At 36.5% G+C, this 18,146-nt stretch overlaps 1 protein-coding gene across 2 annotated transcripts in view; it reads left to right on the top strand.

Annotated features, from left to right (window-relative positions):
- The window catches only part of RNGTT (RNA guanylyltransferase and 5'-phosphatase), a 186,034-nt gene that overhangs the window by 51,333 nt on the left and 116,555 nt on the right, over positions 1 to 18,146 (top strand). For both annotated transcript variants that reach the window (XM_005153114.4, XM_034060850.1), the window contains one exon: positions 4,641 to 4,712. In XM_005153114.4, the coding sequence (XP_005153171.2) occupies positions 4,641 to 4,712 (72 nt within the window). The remainder of the gene's footprint in view (positions 1 to 4,640; positions 4,713 to 18,146) is intronic.

Genomic DNA, 18,146 nt, shown 5'->3' with positions numbered 1-18,146 from the left:
AACAAATTCGAGAATAAAATTTGCCTGTTATTAGAAGCATGAGAACAGTTTAACTTTGTAGTTGAATATTTGTTTAATGTTGTTGTCAAGGGATAACTTCTGTGACTATTTCTTTACTCTGGATATACATGATTTCTCTTTCTTAATTTTTAATCCATGGGAAGAAAACTGGCTCTTTTTTGGTGTTAGCATATTTTGCTATTTAATGCTGTAAGGCTGTTAATGTGTTAATTACAGGTTGAAGTAGTTTAAACTTACTGCCCTTGAAGTAGCTTTCTCTCTGAAAAGAGTGAAAATACAGAATGAGGTGGCCAAATTGGCATTGCTTTATAATAATCTTAAAAAGCATGAGGAAAAAAGGAAAGACAAAACAGAGGTACTGGTGCTATGCAGCAAAAGGAATACTGGTGTAAGAATACAAAAGATTAGGTAATTTTCCCTAACTTTATTTAGTATGACAGTGTATATAAAACTTTCATAAAGGCAATTTCCATTGAAATCAGTGATCTATTAACTTGCTTTAAGGCTTCTGGTATAAGGCTTTCATGTGGTTGTCTTTGGAGAATTTCAAATGCATTTACAGTTCACTTCAGGCTGAAATTACTTGGAAACAGTTCTTACTATGATCAGTTATGACTTGGGTGATGAGAGATCTCCTGCAATACTCTGTGCTCACCTCCAGCTCTTCACTTGTGGTTGTTCTCCTGGCATGGAAGAAAGTTTTCTGCAAAGCTCATTAGGGGTAATTTGAATATTATCAACAAGTGACTAATGTAATACGAAGTATTCCTTTAGAAGCCAAGTGTTTTGCATCCATACTGCTGAGGGAATGCGTAGATTTTTATTCAAGTGTTTTGGCTGTTGTGCAAGAAAACTAATTAGTTATTTTCAGGAACTTTCTTGGCGTTCTGCTTAGCTTTCGAACAGTCATGTAGAAAATACAGAGGCATTCTTGGGCTTGAAATACTTTTTTATAATTTTAATACAGTTTTGTGTGTATTTTATTTAACTTATGTATAAAATATTGTTTACACTTGAAGACTTAGGAGGGCCAAGGACTCCAAAGTGGAGAGCAAGACTGAGATTGATTTAAGTATACATTTATGTATAGGTACAGACCTCATTTACTTATGAGCTCTTTCAGAAATGGCATAACTTGCAACTTTTTGAGTTTTCAAAGGCTGGTACTTTGTGCAAAATAGATTAAAAAAAAAAGAAGACATTAGACAGATGTGTGATTACATCAGATTCCATATTCTGTGTTGACAAAAAATACAGTCTGCAAATGGCTCATAAAGTGAGATCCTCTGCTTTGTGATTAAATTTTAGATTATTTTAAGTCCAAGTTGCTTGCTAGATATGTGAGGATTAAGAGGAGAAAACAAGTCCATGAGTTGTCAGTCCAGCATTGTTCTTTTGGTACTAAAAGCTCTAACACTGCAAGACTATGCTCTGCAGCACCAGAAGATTAAGAAGAGGAGATTAACACCAGCAGAGTTTTACCAGATTGCATGGAAAAAAATGGCCATTGGATCTTGTTGTGCAAGCCTACAGGTTAAGCTTATTCCTAAATTAGCAGCTGATGGACAAGTGGTAAAGATCATACATACTAGCAGTGGTAATTTTAAACCACACAGTAGTGGCTGTAAATCTACATGGGGTATATAAGAGGAAATGCATGGATGCAGGTGCATCTTATGGATACTTTTGTGTTATGTCATTTGGGTCTAGGTTTAAATTTTTAGTTATCAAAACTTTGCCTTAAATATTGCCTTATAGTATCAGGTTATTTCTCAAATCTGAATGAGTGAGTTGGAGTGTGATGAGTTTTCACATACTAATTTTCTCAGCAGTTTCTAAACTTGCATCTGAGGTCTGTTCTCTGAGGTAGTTTTCAATTCTTATAATTGCAAGGAAGATTCTGAAGTCAGACTGTTAAATACTGATGTGTTAGAGTATTTCTAATCTAAATTGTTTTTATGACTGCTTTTGCATTGTGACAGTTGTATTGGCGTAACTAATGAAGCAGTGAATGTTGTTGTCATGATGGAGATGAGCAGCAGAGGAATTTGTCACCTCTACTTCTAAGGCATATTGTGCTATTGTTCTTTTGTTCTGGTAGCTGGGATTTCAGTCAGGGTGGGAAAAGAGAGCAAGAGGCAGGAGGAAGAAAAGAAGTGAGGATGTGAGGAAAGAGGTTAGTTCGACTCAAAGTATGATTTATATGTAAATCATATAATAGCAATAGACTCAAAATGATTTCTATGTCTGAAGCAGAGAAAACAGGTTTCTTTACAAAATAAATTCTACATTAAAACCGAACATTCCAGAGAAGATTTAAAAATAATTCTTGATCCTCTTGACTGTATTTTGCAATTCTTCTTAAAGTAAATATCCAGAGATTCAGATTTGAAAAAGTAGGCATGAAATCTTGTAATACCAGCCATCGAAATGTTTTCAGGGTTTTGCATACAAATGCTAACTCTGCATCAAGGCTGAGGCTCTGAATGTGCATGCTGAAGAAATGAGTCCTTAAACCTTAAATATATGCTCAATTAAATCACAGAATCATAGAATGGTTTGGGTTGGACAGGACCTTAAGTTCCAGCCCTCCTGCTATGGGGAGGGATGCATCGCCCTGGACCATGTCACCCAAGGCTCTGTCCAACCTGGCTTTGAACACTGCCAGGGATGGAACATTTCCAGCTTCTTTGGGCAACCTGTTCCAGTTCCTCACCAGCCTCACTGTAAAGAACTGAAGAAATGTATTTTAAAAGTTTATTTTGCCTGCTACTGTGATTGAAACTTTAAAGAAATATGGTAGCATTGCTTTGTTATTCTTTTAACCTGATTATCAGTAGGAATTTTGGGTGAGATTCCTCCTCCCCTCCCCCAGCATTATATTTTTACATACTCTTCCAAGTTTGAGCATCATGGCTTCTTTCTTCTTTCTTCTATTCCATCTGTTCTGGCAGTTAGTTATAAAGTTTATTGTCAAAGAAGGCATTGGAGTGTTGCATCTGCTATTCCTTTGATAGCTCACCAGCTTCCTACCTAAATATTGCAAAATAATGGAATAGCATTTTGTATATCGCTTCTATGTAGACCTTTTGCAAATGTTATTTGACCTGTGAGTAAATGATTTTTAGGGTTAGGAATAAGGCATTGTAATGTTACAAAGAAATATTTTTCACTCATTGAATTATTTTCTAATATATTATTTTAATGATGTGAAGGTCACTTCAGGAAAGGTGCTAAATTCACAGCATTCACCTGTGAATGCTACATTTGGCTGTGAAAGCCCAGTATCCATCTTAGCATCGTGCTCACAGGAGATGAGATTCCAAAATACTAAGTAGCCAACTTATAGTTCCTAGTGGTTTTTGAGAACAACAGATTCATTTGCCTAGTATAGTTTTAAATGATCCAAGCATTGCTTTCGCTTTAAAACAAATCTGTGTTTTTACATCTGCTTGCATATTTATTTTTCAAAGCCAAATGCATTTAAATGCTAGGTACAATTCAAGAAGCTTGGTATGTGTACGAAGTGAAATCAATCTTATGTTGAGACTCTAGTTTGGATTTACTTTGTAGAAATTATGGATTCTAAGGGAAGCAGAAAGGTTGTAAAACACGAAAGTGCAGCTGACTAAGCAAGAAACAAACTAAACTGAGTTGATGTAAAGTTCTCTTTTGGAATAATTCTTGATCTCACAAATCATTTCATCATGTTACAGTGAAATATTTTCATCTTTCTCCAATTTTTTGTTTTGTATGGTTGAGTTTCCAATTTTAGCTTGGGGTTGGCAGCAAAAAAACCTTAGCTGATAAACTAACTTAGTAGCCAAGAACTGGGTGAGGGAAGGGAGGCAGGGAGAAGATTGAATGTGAATTGGTGTATCAACTAATAAGCTATGTCTAATTTGTATCACAGGAACCTTGATTACAGATGTAAGCACCAGCATGTATGTTATATGCATTTTTGTATGTACCATTAAGTTCAGGAAACATTGTTTTGGATGTTGATCATTAGTAGTCTTTCTTCTAGCTAATGTATTTTCAAGATGGCTTACCAGTATATATTGAATGTTAAGTAATTTAATGTAATACAGATAGTATCTGTGATATTTCCATTTGAAAGAACACTGATGTTTAGTCACAATGCAACGATCAAGTTATGGTTGTCACTGCTGCCTAAGATGCCTTTAATGTGAAGATCCAGCTGAGCATTGGATGTTAATGCTTGTTATGTAATTCGTTGCTGTTCATCCTTCTTTCTGTAGGTGAGATTTCCAGAAATGCTTGGTTAGGATCACAGTTCTTACTGAGGTTTCTGAAAACTCATTGTTCACTCAAGAAAGGTAGTAATTTTGAAAGTTATGGGGAAACTAATGTATGAATGGTGCAGCCCAGAATGCAGAGCCTTGCTATAACTTTCTGACTTCTTATTGGAAGCTTCATGAGAGAAATTTTAAGACCATAATAATATTTTCTAATTTTGACCTATTACAAAATCTTTTTTGTAATAAAGATTTGCCAGTGTTTGAACACATCACACTTACAGGTATGTGCGCAATGAATGTGTTGACATTCTTCTGTATTCATTAAATAAATGTTAATGTAATCTCTTTTCTTTTAAGGAAATGATCATTGACAAGGTTAATGGACAGGTCGTCCCTCGGTACTTGATATATGATATTATTAAGTTTAATGTAAGTACTTTGTTTCATTGCTTTTATCATTAGTTACTGATTCACATTGCTATTTTAATCTTATTTGTATAAGTAAAAGCTTCAGAGTAAAATTTAAGCACCAATAGTGTTTGGTTATTTTGTAACTCAATTACAAGCAATGCATCAGAATTAAGATTGAAAGCAGCATTATAATAGATGTTAATTTGTTTTCACCTGCTCAGAAAAGATGGCAGTTTGAAACAGTCTGCTAAACACTGCTGGAAAATATCCCATTTCTAGAGTTTGTTGGAACTATTTATGCAGTGAAATGCAGAGGGGATGGATAAGTTACCCTGTAAGTGGTGTATTTGTTACCAGAGCATCACAGTGCTCCTTGTTAGGCTGCTCCATCACATCTTTCTCAAATTTTTCTTTGAAACTGGGCAGCTGGTCCTCTTTAGTCCTCAACGGCAGCGTCTCCTGTTTACACTGGCTGTAGGGCAAGTATGTAATAAAGAATATATTATAAAGAATATATATAATAAATATATGTAATATATAATAAATATATGTAATAAAGAATATATAAAGAAATATACTGTGGAAGTTTGTGGAGGAAGAAGCCTTTGTTGAAACGTTGACAAATGCGATCTTCTGTAATTACTTCTGAGTTCTTGTTTTGCCTTTACATTTCCTTACCTGTGTCTCTGCCTGTGATTCTATGATCTATTTACCTTCATGTCATCCCTTGTCTCTGCTCACACTTGTGTCAAACCTGCCATTCACTGCTATTACTGTCCTTTTGAAAAATAAATGTAAGGTGAGAAGTGTACCGTTTCCTCCTTCTCGGTTTGGGATATGCATATACTCTCCTTGCAAAATAACACTTTTCAAAAGTCATAATTATTTTGCTGAAACATTTTTGGGGTGGAAAGGGAGGAAACCCTCATTCATCGTTGTCCTGGGTTCAGCCGTAGCAGTCATTTTTCTCCTTCTTGTGGCTGGTGCTGTGCTGTGTTTCGACTTCCGGGCTGGGAACAGTTGCTTGATAGCGAGCATATTTTGAGGTACTGCTCGGGTGCTTTTGTTCAGGGCCTTTTCTGAGCACGTGCTCTGTCGGGGAGGAGGGGAGGCCAAGAGGAAGGAGAGACAGGACACCTGACCCAGGCTAGCCAATGAGGTATTCCATACCATAACACGTCATGCCCAGGATGCAACTGGGAGAGAGGGAAAGGGGTGGAGCGCTGGGGGGAAATGGAGGAGGCAGCACGCAGTGCTCGGCCAGGCAGGGTGGAGTGAGTTACGGGTCGGTGGCTGGTGAGGTGTTGTATTCTCTTCACTTGTTGTTTGCTGTATCGTTATTATTTGTAGTAGTAGTGGCAGTAGTGATTTATGTTATACCTTAGCTATTAAACCGTTCTTATCTCAATCCTTGGGGGCTACATTCTTTGGATTCTCCTTCCTAACTCTCCGGGACTTGGGGGAGCGAGGGGGGGGAGTGAGTGAGCAAACTGTGCGTATTTGGTTTAAACCACGACAATCGTGAAGCAGCTAGTCTTCACATGAAGAATCCTGCTTGGCAGCAGGAAAAATGATCAGGGTTTCCAGAGGGTTGTCAAGGTCTGGGAGAAGTCTGCTTTTGATCAGGGCTGTAAATGCTTTAAAAGCTTTGTTTGTTTTCTAAATGCTCTGGGAATCAGAAAGAGAGGAGTTAGTGCTATGCTAATGTCAAGGACAAGTTAAGATACTGTTATCAGTATGAGTACAAGCAGGGCTTCAGCTGCAGAAGTCATTAGCAATGGTCCTACTAGAAAGATTAAAAAGCACAGCGGTTTGCAGGTTAATTTTAGAAGTTTAATTACAAAAATGGGCACCCTTTGATGTTTGGCTTGGAAAGAAATGATCCAATAGAATTTTGTCAGCAAGAGAGGTGAATGTATTAAAAACTTGTTGGCAGGAAAGGATAAGTTCATTTTTAAGTTGTGTAAGTTAAATCAGTGTAAGTTTTCCTTAGTAGAGCTTCAGATAATTACACAAAGCATCAATCCTGTTTAAAATCACCACCTTTTCTTTCCAGAACAAACCCCTTACTCTGAAAAAAAACCAGACCCTGCCAAAACAACCTGGCAGGCAGCTATATGAGGTGCTTGACATTGCTCCTTTTGATCTGGAAGGTAGCTCTCTTTTCCTGAAGGTGGATGGTGGAGTTGCTGTACTCACTGTCTATCATGTGAGTTACAAGATTTCCAACATGTCCCCCATCTCATACTCCAGTAATTCAGCATACTCTGCTGTTAGAGATGTGACATTGCAGCTGTGAATACAAAGTCAGGCAAAACTCATGTTTTACTGCACGAGAGATATTTTCAGCTGATGTTATTCTCAAATGCTTGACCTGTTCTGCTAGCCCAGCACTACAAAGTTTTTTGATTTTGTCGGAATGTTACTTCTGAAATGTTGCATGCAGAAATTCCACATCAAGTCCCAAAGACTTGTGCACTATTGCTGAGGATTTGTGTGTTTAGGTGACCAGCACTAACTGCAAAATAGAGAAGTTAGTACTACAATAAAGTAGTACATAGTTTTTCAGAATGTGCCACGTATTTATAAGAAGATATACATCAGCATGCGGCCCTCAGGGTGACTCTAAATAGTACGGTGAAAGCTCTTAATGTGTATACAGAAAAATCTTGGGATTAAATTCTAGATCGCAGCAAAATAATACCATATAATTAAAAATTTCCAAATGTAATTTACTGTAGTATCACTTTGAACTATTCCCAGTGTATTTGACCAGCATTACTGTTCTGCTTCAAAACTGCAGTTTACTCCATTCTTGTGTTTATTTTAGTTCATTATCTTCGTTTTAGGGGGCTAGATAGTGCTTAAATTCATGTTTGGAAGTGTAGCAGTTGAGTCAGTGCAACCTTTATTCTGTGTGTATTTAACTAGCTTTTAACAAGGGAATATGTAGGACTGAAGACCAATACCTAAGAGGAGGTAAGTCAGTCCTGTTAAGCAAGGGTGATGTGTTCATCAGAACAGAAGGGTAGTGGAAACCACTCTGAGTAGAGGCTATAGAAACAAATGGAAGAGAATAGTAAGGGAGAAAAATGAGAGAAAGTGAGTGGGCAAAGACCTACCTTTTACAAATGTTAATTTGCATTGTTATCAGCGAGGCTCATTGTTGCTTAGCTTTTTGATTTTGCTGTGGTGTATCAGGAGTAAACTACAGCAGCCTTATCGAAAGAACCAAAGGAAACTTAAGAGAATAGACTGAAATGTGTAGTGTGTATTTGGCTGTAGATGTCTACATAGGAAAAATCTTGGAAAGAAGGAAAAATAAAAAAAGTGTTAGTGACTGGGAGAGACAACACTGGAGTTCTTAGGGAAGACATAGAAGTAATCTATCTTGGCTGTGTCTTTCCATGATAAATCTTGTATTAAATTCTGATGCTTGTCACCTATAGCTGCTGCAAAAGTCAGTCTTCAGGGAGGCTGATGGAAACGTTCACATTCATTTTGAATCATTGCTTCTGTAACATCTGGGTTTCTAGAAGCCTGTGTAACAAAAGCCCATTGTTTTACCTGAGATGTCTGTGTCACAAAAAATGATTCTTCAGGAGATAAAAAAAGAGATGATTTTTTAAATTTTTTCTTCAGTCTGAATCATGATGTTGATTGTTATTAATAGCAACTCAGAATATGACATTGCTGTCTCACTGCTTTTATCTCACATGCTAAAATTAAATTCATAGAAAGGAAGCTGTATCCTGGTGAAATAAATCCATCTTTTGATCTCAGCACTTCGAGGAAACACAGAGCAATCCCTGCTTTTTCTTTTCTGCTTTGCTTGGTTCTTTCTCTAAAGAGCAACTCGGTATATAAAATAATCTCTCAAAGTCCATTTTGGAGAGGCAGCATGTCCTAATAAATGAAACTGTGAAAAGGCCAGGATTCTGCTACTGAAAGTTTGTTCTCTTTTTAAGTAATTAAAATGGTCCCCAGCACAGTTTTGGCCCTGCCTGGCTACAGTGCTCTTCACCAGTTCTCAAGAATAGTTTTAAGTTTATCATTGCTCAAGGATTTTTTGAGATGTCATCATCCTCCTTTGAAAGTATGAATGTGATCAGATGTTCAATGGCTTCATGGGCAGAGATGAGGCCTTTCCTATGTTGGTTCACCAGTATAGATGTACACAGAGTGTACAGGTTCACAGGTTCACAGACCTGGGGCTCACTTCTCTGAAGTTCAGATGATGCTGTTCTGTGCAATATCACATATTCTGCTATTAATGTGCCCTTCAGGGCTGAGAGCAGAGGACATGTGCTCTGCACACAGGAATTCTGTGTTTTTCATATTGCTTTGAACATAAAAGGCTAATTGTACCCAATGTTCCTTATGGTGTTTAGGCTTAATGAGTAGAGAGCTGGATCCCTGCAATGCCAGTTACTTTTCATCTTCCCGATTTATGTCTTTGTGTAGTTGAGTTCATTATTATAGTAACTGTAGCTATATAGCACAACCTCTTTCACCAGAATAATGAATAAAAAGTTCAAATTTGGTGGGTAATTCTAGTGTAACGGAGGAAGCTGACGAAAGAATGATTAACAGTCCCAGAAGCAAATATAAGTAAATCCAAATCCCTATTCATCAGAAACAATCCACAAAGGAATATATCTTCATTCTACAGTCATCTTTGAGGCGGTTTTTCCTGAGACACCTTGTTTTGAGAGGCTTTTTCTTAGATCATATTTGGTAGCTACATGTAAGATGCATAGACATTAAACTTAAGCAACTTTATTCTTCCTTAGTTAAGTAATAAAAAGTAACACTGGCATGATGTAGGATCTAATTAATGCATTCTTAGCAGAGATGCTGAAAATGAATAGTATTTTCCTTTTCCTTTCTAACCTTGGCCTTTAAATTTTTCAACTCTAGCCAAGTTTTCATGAGACCAGATTGCAATGGTAAGAATAGACTGAATGCTTGAGGAATAATTATTTGAGTGTTTAGAAAGGAGATAGAATTTTGATTACATTTCCTAATACTCTGAGCATTAAATTAAGTCAAGATCAAGATTTCTTTGGTTGTCATTACACATAACAATGCTGTAGCTATTAGATAAAATTTGTCACGGTAAACAGATATGCTGGTCATAAATCCTGCCCACAGCAAATGTGCTTATTGGATTCATGCATGAAAAATTTTTGTTTTAAATCCCTGTAAAATATTACCGTGTCTGACTTTTCCATTACAAACCTCATTTTAAAGTGATGTAAAATGCACAGTACATGCTGTCTCTCATTTATTAGCCTATTAACCTTATCTTAAAAATGTACTGTGAAATTGTAAGGGCACAATTCAGAGATGCAGGTGTTTAATTACAACTTTTCTGTTTAAAAATGCACCTGACTGCCAGTCATCCTTCCACTCTTAATTTTAATTCTGAGGTTACTTCTCAAATGGTACTTCAAAATACAGATTTAAAATGCTTTCTTTACTAATAGCACTCTGGAAAGTGAGGATGCCATGCATGTGTGTATTCTTGCACCCTTTCTATTATTTGTTGTGGAGACATACCTAACAAGCTCCTAAATGTTTGTAACAGTGCACTTATTGTGTGTTATGTTCTCAAAATCTGTTTATATCACTTAATTCTATCGGGGGGTAGAGATGTCAGGTAAACGAAATACAGAGCATCTACTCAGTTGCATCTTGCTTTGTTTTCTGGTGTCACAGGTGGAAGAGATGCATTAAGATTGCTTTCTCTTCCTCCTCCTATTTTTATAATGCAATTTATTGAGAGCCGGGGCAGCATGGGCGTGTGATGTGTTTCAGTATTCTTTGGGCTATGAGAATTAAGGTAACATTACAGAATAGGGAAGGCAACAAATAGAGGGCTAGGAGAGCTTGTAAGATGGAGAATCAGCACAGGAAGAGTGATGCTTCAGGAGCTTTTGGGTCTGTGGAGACAGTTGGACTGAAATGCATCTTAGTTAGTTTGCTTTTCAAAAGTTTTTCTTGCTTTATTCTTCTTCCCTGTTCACAGTCTTGTATTCATCATTGAAAACCTCACTTGTATGTCTGAGCAGCAAAACTTGCAAATGTTCTTACCTGTTCTGTAAATTCCAAACAAATAATTTGTGCTTTCTCCTCTGTTGCTCTTTGTGCGTGAGTAAAGTGTATATGCAACTGTAAAGTAACATTTTTATGCAGTTTTGCATCCCTCTTTTAAAGCTCATTTCCTGTGATGCCTAAATTATTGCTGAAGAGTGGTAATTAGTATATGCTTAATTTGGGTTTTTTTTTTTTTTTTTTGTCAAATAAGCTGTTGTTGGGGAGCATCCTTTAGTGTTGTAGTTAGTTTGAAAGTTAACTGTTTTACTTGCTGGTTTGAATGTATGAAAAATACATCTGATTTCTTCCTTTCCCTTGCGATTCCAAGTTAGATCCCCCTTTTCACAGTCCAGGGGCACTATAGACAGTGAAGGTAATTTGTGTTCCACATTTTCCAAGGTAAAGAATGCATAATGAAATGCCACATAATAGCAAAGGGAGTGTATTAAATTTTGAAATGTCTTGTTTTATTTCCCAAAGGTGTTCCCATACCCTAACATAAAGTGTGTCTCATGAGAACCTTTTGGATCGGCAGATTATCACTAGTCAGAGGAAGAAGCACAAGTGTTGCTCCTGGGAGGATGGACAAAGATGCGTAGTTCTCCAAGAGCAGCTCTAGAAGTTGCCATGATATAAAATCCTTTATATTTTTCCAGGTGTTTGGGTTCTGTAGCTTGCTCTGATGTGAAACTTGTTCAGCAACCCATGAAACTTGCTACAAAAAATACAAAGCGAGACCTGAAAGTTGAAGTTGCATCGTAAATGAAAACAACTCTGAAATACTTCAAACCTTATCGAATTTAGAAAATAGAGTCCAGAAACAATTTTGTTTCTGATTGTAGAAAGCCTCTTTAAAGAACTTTTCACAATATTGTCACTAAGCAATTTTGTGCTGTAAACCCCTTCACTTCTTATTTGCAATATCTTTTATCTTTTGCTAGGAACATGATTAAATAGAAAACCTGTCTCCTTCAGCTTGCAGTTTAGAACAGTCATTCCCACACGAACTGCCAAGTGGACTTAAACCCACCTTGTGTCTCAAGCAAATACTTGAATGTCTCAAGAATCTGGCAGCGATCACAGCTGAAGTGGAAAGTGTGAAAAACTTTACAGTGGGGCATGATTTCCTGTTGCATTATCATGTCCAATTTCCTAAGTATTGGGAATGAAGGAATGAAGTGTAACATCGGGCTTTTTCTTTTTTTTTCTTCAGTGTATTTCAAACAGGAAAAAACTACAGAGGATGTAAAATAGAGGATGCTTGGGGGATATCATACGGGAGCAATGGGAGTGTGTTCAAATGTTGCCACATTTTATTTCCCTTAGTTTTAATTCCTCCTTATCTACAATTATTCTGTAATATTTCATATTTTGAGCTTTCTCCGTGTCTAGTGCTTTCCCATTTTTTTCCTGTTTCTAGGGGAAAAGAGCTAAAGAAAAAAAATAGTTAAAGTTAACGAGAAAGATGTACCAAATTTAAAATAATTATACAATTCAGGATAGCTTTATAGGATAGGATACAATTCAGTATAGGAGAAAGCAGGACCTCTCTAATATATTCTTTTCCATGACTAATATGTTTGAATAACCTGAGCGATTGTTATGTTTCTGAAAAGAATGTGAAGGACATATTTTCAGCCTTTTTAGAATATTTCTCTTTTTTAAAAAAGAAATATGAAGAAAAATGTTTTTCTCTTTACATGAATATAAGATTAATCACTATTTCTTACTCATAAGCTAACTATATACACAATGAATTAGATAACTTAAAGGCAGATTAAGTACTGAAGTTATAGGTACTTTAGAAGTCTTCAGGATGACAATAACACCAAGCAGATACTTAATTCCTAGTTCTGTAATGGCTTAGGAACAGTAGGTGCTTACTTTTCTAAGTTAATGTTTGTGAATCAGTGCTGGTTGTTACTACTTTTCCCCCCCCACCTCTTTTCTAGTTTTTAGGAGACTTGATACTTACTGTACTAGGGCAATCTTATTTTAAATACTGTGAAGTGATTTATATTGTAAAAAAATCACTGCCATAATCTTTTCAAGTATGAAATGCCCTGAATAATGTCTTTACAATGGAGGAATTTCCCTATGGTTCTTTTCTTCATTGGAGTGATAATTACTTGTCATAAAGACAGCTGTGTAAAAAAACCCAGCAATAGCCATTCTTATGAAGAGGCACTGTGAATGGCTGGTAGAAAGGAAAAGAGTGTGAGGAGAGTAGAAGCGGAAAGAGAAAATACTGACTGGGTTATTTAGTATCTGATGCAGTTAAAGTAAGGATGCCTCCATACTATGTGCAACAACAGCACTAGGAAAAATAATCCAAAAAAACATCAGCAGTAAAGCCTTGTGTTTGATATGACTGCAGATTGCCTAATTCAGTGTTAAATAAATTCTTTATATTTCACTGGGAGGACCATGTGCAATTGTTTTGTGTGTAAATATCTGACGATGATGGCAAAACTAGTTTATAGTTATGGTTTATTAGAATGATGACTTTTACTTCTGTAATTGAAATGGGAAGTTCATCTACTCCTCAGATTACTTGAGGAGAGGCAGTCAGTCTAGACAGAACATCATTCTTTTTGGTTTTAATCATTTACATCCCAGTAAAATCCCAGCACTGAGTTCTGGTTTTGAGGGCTCAGAAGGATTTACAAGGATTATAAAGATCCTAAATGAAGCCACTGCACATGTACTCAAACAATGAATTGGGCTGAGTTGTCTGTGCTCCCAAAATAGCAGCCACTAAGCTGCTGACGCCTAACTGGAGCTTTGTTTGCTAAAGAGAGGCTTAGGTGCTCATCCAGGATAGATGGCTGCTTCCATAAGTCTGCCTCTTTATTATACAAAGTCAATGGTGAGAATTTGTATTCTGTTTTGAGCAATCCAAGGAGAAGAGCAAGGAAAGGAGCAATGTTTGTAGTGCAATCTACTTTTTCTGTTTTGATCTTCTCTGTTTAGTCACAGTTTTGACAGTCTGCTGTTTCGTTCAAGATATGTTTGCTAATAAAATAAAAAGTGTGGAGCTATATTTGTGTGTTCTGTTAGGCCTTGATGTTTATGCATGGGCTACAAACTTCTTGCCTTTGATTCATACATATTTGAATTTATTTTCAGTTATTTTATTTTATTTTTTTTAAGGGAAAGACAAATAATCTAATACCTGTCTTAAGCAATCATTTTAATAGGTCTGATTCCCCAAACCATTTTCCTTCTGTGGTAAATCAAAGTGATATTCCATTGTATAAGCTGACAACATATAAATAGTAATTATATTCCTCCTGCACGTTGGTTGTATTGCTGCAATTGAAACAGTATTTCACATGCTGTACCTCATTGATGCCAAGATGAATTTTTGAAATAACTTTGAAGCTGCTAAATTACTTGCCATTGCAGTATCTGTTTTGAATATTTGAGTGATAAAAGTTAGAAAAACACACCAAATTTTAGAAAACATTTTCATATTATGATGGTTGCCTTGCCTTTTGTCTTTTAGAAACCAGAAACTTGAGTCAATTCTACAAAAGTTTTCATTTCTCCAACACTTTTAATCCTGTTTTAAAAATAAAACTTATTTGGAAATAACACCCCCCCCACTTTTTTGGTAATTGAATATAGAAATAATCTTATTTGAAGGATGAAACAGCACCTTCACATTGTTTTTACATAAAGCCATGTGTATCAAAAAAGTAGCATCTATAAAATTACGGTCAGAAGAAATACATGCCAGACTATTAATATAAAATGCAAAATATTAGAAGGCATGGTCTTCAGAAGATGGGAGAACTAATAATGGGCTTTTGTTCGAGATGCAGATGTCAGCTGTGGGTGCCTTGAATTGTCAATAATAATGTTAAACACAGGGTAGAATATCAGCCTGAGCTTATTCTTTATTCTTCTCTCAAAATCATTAAAGTGAAGACAGTTGTGACATATGTTCTGCTATGGCTCAATAAGTGAAGACGTGTGTGGAACGTATATGTGTATATGTGCTGAATTATTCATGTCTATAGTACTGCTCTGGGGGAGCAACTGAAGCGTGCTTTGCTGGCAGGTAGGCTTTGAACCATATCTCATGGAGGAAGAGAATAAATATTCTCTGTTTATCCCAGACCAAGCTAGTTATCAGCTGTGTACACAGGCCCAGGCATTTTTTTCCTTTTTACTATAGCTGCATTGGGAAAAAGCTAGATAAATATCAGATTCTTACAAAAGGTACTTTTATGGGATTTAGCACCACATGCCATGTTTTGTTATCTGTACTGCGTCCATCTAGGTAAAGGACTTGCCGTGTAATGCTCACAGAATTTACTGAGCTGTAGCCACAAGGTCCAACCTTAGAGGCAGGGGAAGGAAGACTTAAACCTGGAGGGTGATGGTAGCTCTTTGAGGTACCTTTCTCTAAGCAGAAAGAGAGGGGACTGAGGCATAGTGTGCAGCAGAAATCGTATTGTCCTCTTACACCTGTGTTGGCAATTTGTGACATCTTCCTGTATTTAATGACCTGGGATTTCAGTTGCTCAGAGATGGAGGTCTCTCTAAACCAGGTGGAGAGCAGGGCGCATGGCAGGAGAACAGCCTGATGCTTGACCAAAATCAGTCTCCTGTCACCTATCTGGAGGAGTTTTATTGGGACTGTGACTTTTGGTGGGTTGTTTGTTTTTTCTTTGTTTGTGTTTTTTTTTTTTTTTTTTTTTTTGGTGGGGGGGATGATGGTAGTTGTTTTGTGTGGGGTTTTGTTTGTTTTTCTTTAGCTTCTTTCAGCAAATAAATTTCCTTTCCCTACCCCCTCTAGACAATGGATATTAAATGAGCTGCAGCCCTTTGTTTTTTGTAGTTCTAAACATGTATTTCTTTTAGTGATACACTAGGTTCTTATATGACTTATTCATATGGGTTCTGTTGAGAATTTAATTTGGAATAATGTAAGCTTAAATTTAGAACTGTTCAGTCCTGGGTAAATTTCAGAGCTCAGTAGAAATCTCATTTCATGTTTTGAGCATGTATGGAGGATTGTGTTTGAAATCAAAGTAATATTTTCATGCGTCACATATAGTGTAAGCCCACTTCATGCTGTGACCTCTTAGTACTATGCACCAAGTTTCAACAGGTGAAGTTGCTTGAGATGTTGATTCAACAGATGACTTCTCTTGAGGCTTGCCTAAATGATATTTTGCTTTAGGATACATTTTAATTACAGTGAGGGGGAAGTGTAACTTTCTAGCATAGATAGGAAACACATGCTACTTGTTAATTTTGTTTTACCCTTTGCTAACAAACTTATTTTAGGTTAAAAACCTCTAGAACAGGAATTATCATGTAATAGACTCCAGTAACTGCTATTAGGCAGTGGTGACTCTTATCCTTCTGAGATAAGTGAAAATTTATATACCGAAAGAAAATCTCAAACATCTGAATGCTTAAATTAAGAAAACAACGTTATATACCAATGTAGTAGTATTTGATGTCTGGGTTTAGATTATACATGCATCAAAGTCTTGGTTTTGGACAACTTTTAAATGAATGTGTGGTTTATATACTAAATAATATCTTCCTGGTTTTGTCAAGGTTGGCAAATTATTTACTGCAGCCTACATTACCCTCCTACTTATTTGCTAAAAGCTGGGATTTTACCTCTTGAAGGTTTTGGATCTGTCTGGGGTAAAATACATTGTATATTAGCAACATTTTTTGTAATTATGGCAAGTGTCTAGTAACAAAGAAGAAGCCCTCCTCCCCCAATATTGCTTTTGTTCAGTATGTCCTTGATTTAAATTCAATGTTATGTTAATTTTCTTATTGCTAATGTCCTGTGCTTTTGTGAGAATGAAATACTACTTAACTTATTGGTTTAGTTGGCTGAAGAAGGAGTTGCTCAGCAGCATTGTCTGTGTTTTCTCATCTCATATAATCTTATGTCAACCTACCTCTGACCTTTATATGATGGAACTTAGTGGGAATACACCCTTCTGCTTAACAGGCTTTGAAATAAAAATATATGATTGGCAGAGCTGCAGGAAATAATTAGTTCCGCATAGATGGGAGAAGTGAAAAGATTATTTGGAGGAAAAGAAAGTCATTCAGCCAGTTTATGGTGCATATGAAGTCGTCTCAGCTTTTAATTTAACTATTAAGGGGTTGAAATAAATTTAAGTCACTATACAAAAGCATTTTTGAATGCATCACTGTAAAAAAGCTCTCTAAGTAACTTTACAGCTTATTGGAAGCTCAGATATTTGAAACATTAATTAGTTCATTTGCCCTTTCAGACCTAGTCATAAAATGTGGCTGAGTGGAAAAGCTGTTGTAGGGAAGAGAGCATGTGCACTAGATCTTGCTGAAACATACCTACAAAACAGTTCATGGTGTTCTTTGAAATCCTAAAAAATATGTATACACATCTCTCAGGAGAGAATTCTTCAATCAGTTCTTCAATCAGTTGTTACAAAGGTCAAGATGTGTTTTCAATGTTCAGATAAATCAGGAGAAGCTCAGTCACTGCATAGATGAGTTCTCAAGTATGCTATACATGGGGAAAGAAAGCAAGCAAGCACGATTCTCCAGAATTTTGTCTGTGGCACTTAAAAATCTGTAGATTGTGCAGCTGTGTTCTGCAACAAATGCATAAAGAGGGAGCCACTCTTCTGCTCCTTGGATTTTTCCATACTCTAATTTTCCATTCTTTTGAATGACTCTTTACTAATAACACCTTCATGTATGAAAGGAAAGCAGTGCTGAAGGCAAAGTTAGCAACCAGAGAAGCTCTCTTCTTTTTCCATGGATCAATGATTAGAGATTAGGAGACATTTCATCAAAGCTGCTGGCTTTGTGCAGGATATGCTTCCCCCCCAAACCAGGTGATGGTGGCTGTGCTGCCCTTCCTTGTATAGATACAAGCTGAGTCCTGAAGGAAAGTGGTTGTAAATTACATGTGGTATGGGAGCAATGTGTAGTTCTTAAAGCTGTTGCAATGAGCAGTTGAGGACTATTGATAGAGGTCTAGTAAGGATCTAGTGCTAGGAAAGAAATGGAAGAGAAACTTAATGCCCCTTTTGGGAGTATGAAATGCAGAAGATTCTGGTGAAAGCTAGGATGAATTTGGAAAGAACTTAATTATACTCATGTTAGTCTAAAATTGGCATTCAATTTTTCTCCTAATTTAGAGATCTGTTCAGATACTACTCATTCTATCTCTTTCTGTGCCTCATCAGAATGTAATTTTGCCATTTATTTCTTTAGCATTCGAAAGACAATGCAAAGATTGTCCAGTTCTGATTCTCTTCAGTACACATTAGAGTGGGGCTTTTTTTCCTTTTGGATTTTTACATTTCTCTTCTAGCT

Source organism: Melopsittacus undulatus, chromosome 3 (genome assembly GCF_012275295.1).
Source record: "Melopsittacus undulatus isolate bMelUnd1 chromosome 3, bMelUnd1.mat.Z, whole genome shotgun sequence".
In the NCBI taxonomy this organism is placed as follows: domain Eukaryota; kingdom Metazoa; phylum Chordata; class Aves; order Psittaciformes; family Psittaculidae; genus Melopsittacus; species Melopsittacus undulatus.
Note: the sequence above shows the minus strand (reverse complement) of the source record. Positions and strands in the feature narration are given on the sequence as shown.